At 41.1% G+C, this 12,915-nt stretch overlaps 1 protein-coding gene across 2 annotated transcripts in view; it reads right to left on the bottom strand.

The window, feature by feature from the left end:
- PAPSS2 (3'-phosphoadenosine 5'-phosphosulfate synthase 2) overlaps window positions 1–12,915 on the bottom strand; it is a 71,562-nt gene that overhangs the window by 24,351 nt on the left and 34,296 nt on the right. For both annotated transcript variants that reach the window (XM_077258900.1, XM_077258901.1), the window contains exons 2-3: window positions 1,456–1,573; window positions 264–499 (exon numbers count right to left, since the gene is read on the bottom strand). In XM_077258900.1, the coding sequence (XP_077115015.1) occupies window positions 264–499; window positions 1,456–1,573 (354 nt within the window). The remainder of the gene's footprint in view (window positions 1–263; window positions 500–1,455; window positions 1,574–12,915) is intronic.

The raw sequence follows: 12,915 nt of genomic DNA, 5'->3' as shown, positions 1-12,915 counted from the left end.
TATTATTGTCACTCTTTTCATATATTTCCAGGAAAAGGAACAAGAATGGTACAATAAGAGTTGTAGGCTCCAGAATGTAAAAGTATTTACCAAGATAGACATGTGAGGATAGGTAAAGGTACTGTACTCTATAAGTAAAATGGGGGCAATTAAAAGGTGAATACAGACTAGTCTATGGCCAGCCTTAAAATACTATATCCATATATTTCAAAGGACTTAAGGCCCATGGTTAGGTCAATTATAGACTCACTATTGGTTGTTACCTTGGTATAAGGAGAAATGAAGCTAGTAATGCACACCAAACCGGCATCGGCAAACAGTTTTGCAACTTCTGCAATTCGGCGAATGTTTTCTTCCCGATCCTCAGAGGAGAAGCCAAGATTTTTGTTCAGACCATGACGGATATTGTCACCATCGAGAGAGTAACAGGGAATAGCATGGGACACCAAGTATTCTTCCAGGGCAAATCCCAAAGTTGTCTTTCCAGCTCCAGACAAACCTGAGATTGATCAAACCATGAAGGTTATATAGATCACATTTATAACATGTAAGAACATAAAGTCACCCATTCACATTAGAGTAACCTCAGCTCAACCTGAATCTTGGTTCTCACCACATTCATGTGATAGGGAAATAAGAACCAGTATATTGATTTCAGACAGCTTTTTCAGAGATGCTTGGCAGCAGCTCTCATAGGCAACACAGGAGCAATCAACTGAGCAGAGCACTCCTATGATGGAGGAGTCAGCTGTTGACTGAACCTTTAGCCAAACCATCGGTCAGCCAACAAACACCTAATGTTATGGGCCTCCTAAGAATTATATTTAAACTTATGGACTCACAAAATTTCAAGTCATCAGAGTCACAAAATCCAATTTTACTAGTTTCCAAATTAGGGTTTCGTTGATAAAGGGAAAATCAGGGGATTTAATTACCTGTAACTACAGTAAAAATTATTTCGAAAAATAAGAGTTTGTGTTATAGTCATAGATTTAGTGATCATTTTCACCACATATAAAATATACTTGTTGTGTCATATCTGACACTTAAAAATGATAAGTTTTTTTCATCAATACCCACAACTTTCTTTTTAGTCATACTGTTAGTGATGAGCGAGTGTACTCGTTGCTCGGGTTTTCCCGAGCACACTCGGGTGACCTCCAAGTGTTTATGACTGCTTGGAGATTTAGTTTTCATCCTGGTATCTGAATGATTTACAGCTACTAGCCAGGCTGAGTACATGTGGGGGTTGCCTGGTTGCTAGGGAATCCTCACATGTAATCAAGCAGGCTAGTAGCTGTAAATCATTCAGCTGCCGTGATGAAAACTAAATCTCCGAGCAGTCATAAATACTCGGTCACCCGAGCATGCTCGGGAAATCTCGAGTAACGAGTACACTCGCTCATCACTAGTTACTATACTTAACACTTACATGTAAAAGTGGGCAGATCATACCTGTTAACCAAACAGTGCAGCCGCGGAAGCCTCCTCTGGTGCCAACAACTTGACCTCTCTTGTTCCTACTCACATGGTGGGACTGGTAGACAACATTTGTGGACTTCTGATATTGAGCCTATGAATAAATAATTAATGTCAATTACATATGTAATGATCTCCACCCAGTAAATACTTATTTTAGTACAGTCACTATATAATGGAACCATAATTAACATTGATAACACAAAATTGTGATTGATCACCCATTTGACACAGATGTTTGGCAAAGTGGCAGTAAGGGTTCATTTACACTTGCCAACGGCGACCATTAAACATCCAACGAATGGCTATATGCAAGGTGATCGACTGTTATGTTACTCAAGCTGATAATCAGCAAACAAGCTTTCTAACGATCGCTCAATCACTAAATGAGCACCCTAAAATAAAAAAGCTATGCGAAGACTCTTCTGCCCAAGTAGCAATCGCTCTTGTAATGGATGATTATATCTTTTATGCAAACCTAAGAATCATCGATTGTAGACAGCACATCTCTAGATGTAAACAGTGGATGTGCTGCCGAGAATAGGCAAACTGTATGAGGACAAATGGTCATGATAAGAACCATTCTTCCCCTAACTATACTGATTGCCTCATGTAAATGGAGGTGTAATGAGCGTAGGTCAACCAGCTACATCTGGGATCAGAGCTCCTCACAAGCAGATTCTGCCGGTGTAAAGGGACTTTAAGGCCCTGTAAGATTAGATCACTAGGTCACAGTTTATAAGACATCACTAACCTGATTGGATCATGTATATTATATGTTCTACTAATGATGTCTGGATTACTACTACAACAAACACATCAGAGACTTCATTAATGATTTTTTTAAGATTTGGAAAAAGGATCTTGAAGTTCAAGCATTCCTTACAACCAAGTTTTGGGTGCCAAGTTTGATTTAAAAAATATATATATATATATCTCAAAAGTGAAAATAGACAACAACAACAAAAAAAAAAAAAATGGTTTGCAGTGTATTTAAATATTCAAAAAATGGCAATAAACACTATAAAAAAATATTTTTCCCCTCAAATATTCTGTGTGCGAAGCCATTTTATGAAGTCAACCACCCAAGTCATATACTCCAGAAGACGTAAACAGGTTCTATTAGGTAGAATGTTGGCAGGGCCGGCACAAGACTTTTCAGATTTACTCATTTCTTTCTAATAAGAATTTTATATAATTACTTGGGTGCTTTCATGATTAATGTGATAAAAGATATAATCGCGTAACATCCAACAAACAATATGAAGATGTAATTTGCCAGCTTCAGCCATACCGCCGCCTTCCCTAACATTCAAATAATCAGACTTGCTATAAGCGCAAGGTAAGGGAAAATGGTAAGTAGGCTTAAAATATGCAGGCGGCAAATATCATATTCCTGGGAATGCCAAATAGACTTAATAATATGCTAAGCAAAAGAGATGCAGCCTGTAGAGCTTGCTTATGACATGGGAACTTACCTAACACATATTCATTCAATGCCATAAATCAATAGTACGACATATCTACTCTACCATTACTATCATAATTTACAATAGACTACCAGAATTCTAGACATTTACAGTTTATAGATCAATGAACTCTAGCATAATGACAAAATACTTTACATATGGTTTACAAGTGAATTTTTTTACCCTCTTAGATATCGAATCTCAAACTACAAAGTTCATTGAACCCAGCGAGTGATAGTTAATAAAGAGTGTATGAATGTTGTAGGAAGAGATCTTCATCAAGACCAAGGGCAGGAGATAACAGATTAATTCGTAAGACAATGCTCCCGACAAACCATACATTTTCTTTATCTCCCACACTAAAAGATCAGTGACATTACTCTAAGCCTACTTTCACACATCAGGTTTTTTGTTTCAGGCACAATCCGGCAAATTTGATAAAAAATGTATCCGTCGCAAATAGTGACAAACTGATGCGACGGATCCGTTTTTGTTTTTCACCCGGGAATACAGTGACTTCAAGAGAGAGAGAGATTCCAGAATGGGAAATGCATTATTTCTGTTAAAAACTGGATCTGGTCCCTGGATTCGGCCATTTCTACCTGCGTTTCATACATTTTTGGCCAGATCAGTTGTGCGGTTTTCCGCCGGAAAGATAAAACGTTGGATCCGGCAAAAAATGGATGAAACGTTGGGACATCAGGCGCAATCCGGCGCTAGTACAGCTCTATGAGAAAAAAACTGATCCGGTGGAAAAAAAACCGGATCCTTTCTTTTTTAAATTCGACGGATTGTGCCTGATGCAAAAAACCTGATGTGTGAAAGTAGCCTAAAGGTACCTTCACACTAAACGATATCGCTAGCGATCCGTGACGTTGCAGCGTCCTGGATAGCGATATCGTTGTGTTTGACAGGCAGCAGCGATCAGGATCCCGCTGTGAGATCGCTGGTCATTGCTGAAAGTCCAGAACTTTATTTCGTCGCTGGATCACCCGCTGACATCGCTGGATCGGTGTGTGTGACACCGATCCAGCGATGTCTTCACTGGTAACCAGGGTACACATCGGGTTACTAAGCGCAGGGCCGCGCTTAGTAACCCGATGTTTACCCTGGTTACCATTGTAAAAGTAAAAAAAAAACCACATACTCACATTCCGGTGCCTGGCGTCCACTTCCCTGCACTCCTCCTGCATCCTGTGTAAGTGCCGGCCGTAAAGCAGAGCGGTGACGTCACCGCTCTGCTCTGTGGGAGATGCCGGAGATGTTCGGCGCTGACACAGGATGCAGGAGGAGTGCAGGGAAGCGGATGCCGGGCACCGGAATGTGAGTATGTGGTTTCCAGGGGACTTCGGCATCGTTGGTCGCTGGAGAGCGGTCTGTGTGACAGCTCTGCAGCGACCACACAACGACTAAACAGCGACGCTGCAGCGATCGGCATCGTTGTCTGTATCGCTGCAGCGTCGCTTAGTGTGAAGGTACCTTAAGAGTTCTACAGGGTCCCATACACAATAGATAGCTGTCAGTCACACAATGATTTTACCTATTATTTGGCTAACAGCTATCCCTCCAGACTTCTCCATACAGGAGAGTGCTCCTTGTGTTATCTACGAGACAGGGGCTGCCAGACTCTTCTGGTGACAGCTTAGCTTGCCGAGAACCAAAAGATCAACAGCCTGAAATTGGGCATGCCACATCCATATCTCCCCTTACCGGGGGAAAGTTGGGAGGCAAATTAGACTGTGAACTGAGCTTGCCAAGATTGGTAGATTCAGCTGACATTTGTCTAAGGCTACTTTCACACTTCCATCTTTTTTCCTCCGTCGCAATTCGTCGTTATGGCAAAAAAAAAGGGATCCTGCAAATGTGCCCGCAGGATGCGTTTTTTTGCCATTGACTTTAACTAATGATGCATTGCGACAGATGGACACACGTCGCATCCATCGTGCGACGGATGCGTTGTGTTTTTGCGGTCCATTGTGACAAAAAAAGTTCAATGCAACGTTTTTTTGTCCGTCGGCTCCGCCATTTCCGACCGCGCATGCGCAGCCGGAACTCCGCCCCCTCCTCCCCAGAACTCACAATGGGCAGCGGATGCGTCGTAAAACTACATCCGCTGCCCATGTTGTGCACAATTGTGCACAACGTCCGTCGGGCCGACGGTTTGCGACGGCCCCGTACCGACGGATGTGTGAAAGTAGCCTAATGTGTATGGAGTTATTATTTATATAGCCCAATTAATTCCATGGTGCTGTACATGAGAAAGGGGTTACATACAGAGTTATAGATATCATTTACAGTAAACAAGTTTACAGTGACAGACTGGGACAGAGGGGAGAGGACCCTGTCCTTGCGGACTTACATTCTATGGGATAGTGGGGAAGAGGCAAAAGGTAGGGGGCGAGGCGGCGGCTCTGGCGATGGCGAGGCGGCAGAATGGTTATTGCAGGCTGTAGGCTTTCTTGAAGAGATGGGTTTTCAGGTTCCGTCTGAAAGATCCGAGGGTGGTGGATAATCGGACGTGTTGAGGCATGGAATTCCAGAGGATGGGGGATATTCGGGAGAAATCTTGGAGGCGGTTGTGTGAGGAACGAATAAGTGTGAGGGAAGATAATGGGAGATTAGTTCAGAGATATAGGGAGGGGACAGATTGTGGATGGCTTTGTAGATCAGTGTTAGTAGTTTGCCTGGATTCGTTGGGGAATTGGGAGCCAGTGGAGGGATTTGCAGAGGGGAGAAGCAGGGGAGTAGCGAGGAGAGAGGTGGATTAGCCGGGCCGCAGAGGTGAGGACAGGCTGGAGTTCTTAATAATAATCTAAAAGTAATGGAAGCAACCTGATAAACCTGTTTAAAAATGTAAGAAATTATGTTTGTAAATGGGAATAAACCAGTTGGATACGTAGCAATCCTGGTAGGACATGGGAGTATTCAGGAAGGAATGTCATGGACAATGAAGACGTTGCTCCATCATGGGAGAATCTGCCTATTTCGCATACCCATAAACCATTCTATCACATTTTAGCATTAGTGTAATAAAGCAAAGAGTCATCGTGATTTCATGTTCCCGGTAGATTCCCAATCAGTTCCTCATCAGGATACTGGAAGTTTTACAACACCCAGTTATCTGCTCCATATTTGAGGTTGCAATAAACAGCCTGCATGCTGCTGACCTCTGTTTTCAGAGAGTTTTTGTTTCTGCATATACAGTAGAAGGATATACCTATATCTAAAGTGACATGAACCTAAAAAAGTCCCATATTAAATATAAGGAGGATACGTTATGAAGTTTCCATTCCCATTATGTGGGAAGATTCTCTGCATTATACAGAAGTAGCAAGTCATTGTGGATACTGACTTTAAATCCACAGCATGGCAATTCTTTCCGATGATTCTGACAGCGGATATCACCCTTTGTAATGGATAGAGTGAAATACCCTAACAAATTTCTGCAACATAATCTCCGAAAGTTTTTTTTTTTCTTTTTAACAATTTTGTCCCTCAAGTGCATGGACTGTTTGACACACTATTGTTGACTAAAAGACCCTTGGTGAGGTTATAGAAAGTGAAATTGTGCAATCACCATTAGGGTCCTCCAGAATGCCAAGATAAATCAATCAAAGCCATGTGATCCCTTACAATATGATGTTTGTGGAACACAATGCAAATTAATGATGAACAGCGTGGTGCTGGGACTGAGGTAGAAGAACAGCAGTCTGCCCTCGCCATGACGTGCAGTGGAGTGATGAGGTCAGCGCTCTGCTAATGTCATCACACTGCTGCCGATGCCGCACAGGCAGCAGAGACGTCGGACACGGGGAAGCGACCCATGGAGGAGCCAAAAACGAAACATGTTATTTTAGATGATAGCGCCTAGGGAACGGAAGGGATGTGTTACAAGATCACATAATTTGGCAATTTGGGACATTATGGGGCAATTAGGGGGGAATGTGAAAGGAGGCATAGTATTACAAGGGTTGGGGTACTTGGAAAGGGGCATTTTGGAGGAGATATGGAAAGAGCAAGCTTGTGTGGGGACAATATGGAGAGGGGTTGTGAGGAGGTTATGTGGGGGAGATACTATATGGAGAGGCAGTGTGACAAAATATTTTGAAGAGGGATAATGTGGGGGAGATGTTATACAGAAGACAGAGTGGGGGGATATTTTGGAGAAGGGCTGTGTAGGGGGGTATTTTATAGAGTGTCAGTGTGTGGGGAGTAGAGAGGGGAACTATGAGTGGGATATTTTGGAATGGGGCAGTGTGTGGGGGGAATATTTTGCGCAGGAAGCACAGTGAGGTGCAATTATTTATTCAGGGGTGTAGCATGGGAGATATTTTTATTTATGGAGCAGTATAATGATGCTTTTATTTTTAAGGGCACTATGTCGGGATGTGCTGCTGAAGATGGAGAAGAGGCAAGTCTGGAGAGAGAAGCTCTGGGCATGAAATCACATCATGGTGTCTGTGCTACATGGATACAAAGGGAATGGGAATCACTCAAAGCAGAGAAGATGTCTCTTATAAGGTACCTGGATAAAAATATTTTTGTTATAATGACTACGTCTCATCATTACGGTGTTTCCTGTATGGTCCACAGTTTAATGATGGCTGCTAACAACTCCCAGTATCTCCTTACCATTGTTAAAGACATACTGAGAATTGAAGGTTCATGCAATGCAAATATATTTGGAGCTGACCTGATATTTACAGTTTATCACTGTACTAAGCTTGGCACTGCATTCATGTACAGAAGGAGCTTCTTTTGCTGAATTAATGTACTGACGGTGTTTCTTTTGCGGCATTCATGTATTGACAGTAGTTCTTGCTCTGAATTCATGTACTGATGGTGTTTATTTTGCTGCATTCATGTATTGATGGTGGTTCTGGTACTGAATTCATGCACTGATGGCGTTTATGGTGCTGCAGTCATGTTCTGATGGTGTTCTGAAGCTTCATTCAGGTACTGACGGTGGTTCTGATGCTGCATTCATGTACTAATGGCAGTTCTGGTGCTGCATTCATGCTTGATGGTGGTTTTGGTGTTGCACTCGTGCTGACAGTGGTTCTGATCTTGTACACATGTAGCAATTTATAACATGTTTCATGGCTATGTTAAAATTTTTAAAATGGCAAAATGTAGATACAGTGGGGAAAAAATGTATTTAGTCACAGACCAATTGTGCAAGTTCTTCCACTTAAAAAGATGAGAGAGGCCTGTAATTGACATCATAGGTAGACCACAACTATGAGAGTCAAAATGAGAGAAGAAATCCTGAAAATCATCTTGTCTGATTTGGCAAGATTTATTTTGCAAAACATTGTGGAAAATAAGTATTTGGTCACCTAAAAACATGCAAGATTTCTGGCGCTCACAGACCTGTAACTTCTTCTTTAAGAGACTCCTTTGTCCGCCACTCATTACCTGTAGTAATGGCACCTGTTTGAACTTGTTATCAGTATAAAAGACACCTGTCAAACAGTCACACTCCAAACTCCACTATGGTGAAGACCAAAGATCTGTCGAAGGACACTTTAAACAAAATTGTAGCCCTGCACCAGGCTGGGAAGACTGAATCTGCAATAGGTAAGCAGCTTGGTGTGATGAAATCAACTGTGGGAGCAATAAAAAGAAAATGGAAGACCACTGATAATGTCCCTCGATCTGGGGTTCCATGCAAGATCTCACCCCATGAGGTCAAAATGATCACAAGAATAGTGAGCAAAAATCCCTGGGGGACCTAGTGAATGACCTGCATAGAGCTGGGACCACTGTAACAAAGGCTACCATCAGTAACACACTACTCTGCCACGGACTCAGATCCTGCAGTGCCAGATGTGTCCCCATGCTTCAGCCAGTACATGTCCGGGCCCATCTGAAGTTTGCTAGAGGGCATTTGGATTATCCAGGACAGCATTGGGAGAATGTCATATGATCTGATGAAACCAAAGTAGAACTATTTGGTAGAAACAAAACTTATCGTGTTTGGAGGAGACAGAATGCTGAGTTGCATTCAAAAAACACCAAACATACTGTGAAGCATGGGGGTGGCAACATCATGCTTTTGGGCTGTTTCTCTGCAAAGGGACCAGGAAGATTGATCCGTGTATATGAAAGAATGAATGGGGCCATGTACCGTGACATTTTGAGTGCAAACCTCCTTCCATCAGCAAGGGCATTGGAGATGAAACATAGATGGGTCTTTCAGCATGATAATGATCCCAAGCACACCACCAGGGCAACAAAGAAGTGGCATCGTAAGAAGCATATGAAGGTCCTGGAGTGGCCCAGCCAGTCTCCAAATCTCAACCCCATAGAAAACCTTTGGAGGGAGTTGAAAGTCCGTGTTGCCTAGTGACAGGCCCAAAACATCACTGCTCTAGAGGAGATCTGCATGGAGAAATGGGCCAACATACCACCAACAGTGTGTCCCAACCTTGTGAAGACTTACAGAAAACGTTTGACCTCTGTCATTGCCAACAAAGGATATATAACAAAATATTGAGATGAACTTTTGTTAATGACCAAATACTTATTTTCCACCATTATCTGCAAAATAAATCTAGCCAAATTAGACAAGGTGATTTTCTGAATTTGTTTTCTCATTTTGACTCTCATAGTCGTGGTCTACCTGTGATGTCAATTACAGGCGTCTCTCATCTTTTTAAGTGGGAGAACTTGCACAATTGGTCTCTGACTAAATACTTTTTTCCCCCACTGTATTTTAGATTATAAGGAGGATTTGGGGAGTTTCTGCCCCCAAAAATTAGTTTCTGTTCCAAAAAAAAAAAATCAGTGTAAACACACTAACTTAAACTGAGCAGAAACTCTCCAAATCCTTTTGAAATACTCAAAATTTGGTTCAAGTGATGAATTAATGTATTGATAGTGATTCTGGTAATGTATTCGTGTAATTACCCCTTTAAAAAAAATTGCATCCCTTGGTATTGGTTCAGTATGGCAATGTGGCCCTGGGACCAAAAATGTTTTGCTCCCCTGTTGTATATTGTATTTTTCCTTGGTCACTTAATAGAGGTGCACCCACATCACCCATATAAAATGAAGGTTTATGTAAGAGTTTCAATGGAAATCTCCACTACTCACGACCTAAAGGTTATTGACATGTCCTGACCCTGGACTTTACTTTTCAATACACTAGTGACAAAGGAAGAAAGATTACAGATCTCGAAGTCACCTCAAACCACAACACAAAGGCCATGAGGTCAATGAACTTTATGATCAAGATAGTTCAAATACCATATCCATAGCTTCTAATTCCCAGGAGCTTCCCCAGCAGTTCATCAAAAGCATACTGAAAGTTTTACAACAGTCCATTTTCTGCTTCATCGCAGAGGTAAAGCTGTCATAAAGAGCCTGAGTTCTGCCCACGTGCTGAAGACAATGTCAGGAGATTTAAATTACCTGCCGCCTTGTAAACTTACTATGGGATTTCTCAATGGAACATTTGCAGCAATACTATATGAAGGAATTGCTGGTTCCACAATTCACTATAGGTTCAAAGATAAAATGTAAACTTTCTCATTGTGCTTATAATTATTAGCTGCAGTCCAAATACATCATAAAAAGTTTATCCTCAGCCCAGTCACTTTCTGTCTGTTTTACGGACAGTGTGCTACCAACATCAGCTTAGTGTGTTGACTATTTATGGAGAGGATTTACTAGGGTGGAATTGCTTTAGGTTGTTTGCTTCTCACTTGCACAGAGTTCACCCCTATAAAAAGGCATAGAAAGCTTCAATTAAAGACCCACATACTCATGATTCAAAGGTTACTAACATCTGCTGACCCCGATGCTTGCTTTTTAACAAATTAGTGAAAAAAAAAAGAAAGATTAGAGCTTCTCCAGTCACCTCGAACTACAAACCAAGGACCAAGCATTCAATTATATTAACGTGCAACACAGACCTAACATGTCCCTAGATCAGCCATTCTCTATCTTTTTTTTTTAGGTAAAGGGTGCTACCCACAACAGCTCCTTTTATGGGCTATTTATGCAAAGGATTTACTAGGGTGGAATAGAGGATTTTTTATTTTAATTTAAAGAAGTATACCCTCTAATTGGTGCTCATCTGTTGACTTTGAAACAGTTTTTATTTTCTTCTGTACCTTTCCATTTCAAAGTTATTACCACCCTCTCCGTCAATAAAGGTGACACTTCACTATGAGCACAGCCGTCTTATGACTGGCCAGTGCCAGAGGAGAAAAAATCAGATGCCTACAGAGCATCAGAGAGGTTCTGTGGTATAAACTCGGTTGAAGGGAAAATTTGCATCATAACTGCAGGGCATAAAATTGGAAAGAAGGAGCACCGAAGAAAAATAAAAACTGTTCCAGAATCAGAGGAACAGCACCTATTGGAGGAGATAGTCTGTTTAAATAGTTTAAGTTAAAAGATCCAGTGAAAAGTCCTCGCGTGTCTTGACTATTTATGGAAATGATTTAACTAGGGTGGAATTTTGTTATGGTGTTTGCTTTTGCACTCACTTCACCCCTATAAAATGACATAGAAAGTTTCAATGAAAGATCCAGCTACTCATGAGTCTCATGACCTAAAGGTTATTGACATGTCCTGACACTGGACTTTGGTTTTCCACAAACCAAAGACAAAAGGAAGAAAAATAGAAGCTCTTCAAGTCACCTCAATTTACAACAGAAAGGCCAGAAGTTCAATGAACTTCACCATCAATATAGTCCTCATAACATATCTCTATATAACGATGGCTGGATGATAGCTTAGTCTATAAATTCAAGAGTCAATGTCCTTGTAGACATGGTCTTAAAAGTCACAGACCTCTACGTGGGAGAGCTCTCAATCACGTACTAGGGTAACCTTTGTCATGTGTTTTAGGTGTCCTCTTTCATCATTTCAGTGATACAACCATAACCTTGGCTACAAATAAACAATACTCCGAAAGAGAAGAACGATGTATATTCTCTGAGAAGAATGGCGGCATGTTCTTGCTGATGTACTGCAAATCTTTGACATATAAAGTATGGTGTCCTACCAAGGAGAAAGACCCTTCAGAAAAACAATAGCCGATTCCAATAAATCATAGCTGACTGCGGTGCTGGTTACACCATCCAAGTGGGGTGAAATAGAAAAAAAAAGTCAACCCTTGTTTTTTGGGTTTTGTTTTTATGGTTTTCATTGTGAGGTAAAAATGAACAGAAAATATGATTCTTCAAGTCAGTAAAATTGTAGTGATACCAAACTTATAAGGTTTTATTTATTTTAGTGGTTAAAATAATCAGAGCTTTGTAAAAAAAAATGTGTTGGCATATAACCTCTTTTTCTGTTTTTTTTTTCCATGTGTAGTTTCATTGGTACCATTTTGGGGCGCATAACATGTTTGATTGCCCTTTTTTCATCTATTTGGGGGAGGCATGATGTCTAAAAAGAAAAGAGTTCTGGAACTTCTAGTTTTTCTTTTCAGTGTTTAACTTATGATTTAAATAATTTTATATTTTGATAAATCGAACATGACAATACCAAATATGTTGGGTTTTTTACATGTATTTCTGAACTGGGAAAAAGGGAGCGGGGATGTAAACTTTTATATTTTTTTTTAATATTATTCAACATTTTGCTTTATTTTTTAGTCACTCCAGGGGACCTGAACCTCCGATTGCTTGTTCTGTATATTGCAATCTTACAGTATTGCAATAGGTAGGAAAATTAGTTATCTCCTTTGAAGCCCAGCCACAGGTAGGATTTCATAGAGGCACTAAGATGGCGGTGAATGGGAAGTTCAGCAGCTCCACTGCTTACATGGCAACCCAATGGCTCCTCACAATATTGTCATGGTGGTGGTTATGGGCGCTGGAATAATTGCGCCAAATAATTGGGCCCCTTTAAAGCCGCTGTCAGAGATCGATAACAGCAATGAAATGTTTAATTAGCCGTAATCGAAGCTAGTGATAGTTGCTTCAATCAGAAGCAGATGCCAGCTGTA

Source organism: Ranitomeya variabilis, chromosome 4 (genome assembly GCF_051348905.1).
Source record: "Ranitomeya variabilis isolate aRanVar5 chromosome 4, aRanVar5.hap1, whole genome shotgun sequence".
NCBI lineage: Eukaryota > Metazoa > Chordata > Amphibia > Anura > Dendrobatidae > Ranitomeya > Ranitomeya variabilis.
Note: the sequence above shows the minus strand (reverse complement) of the source record. Positions and strands in the feature narration are given on the sequence as shown.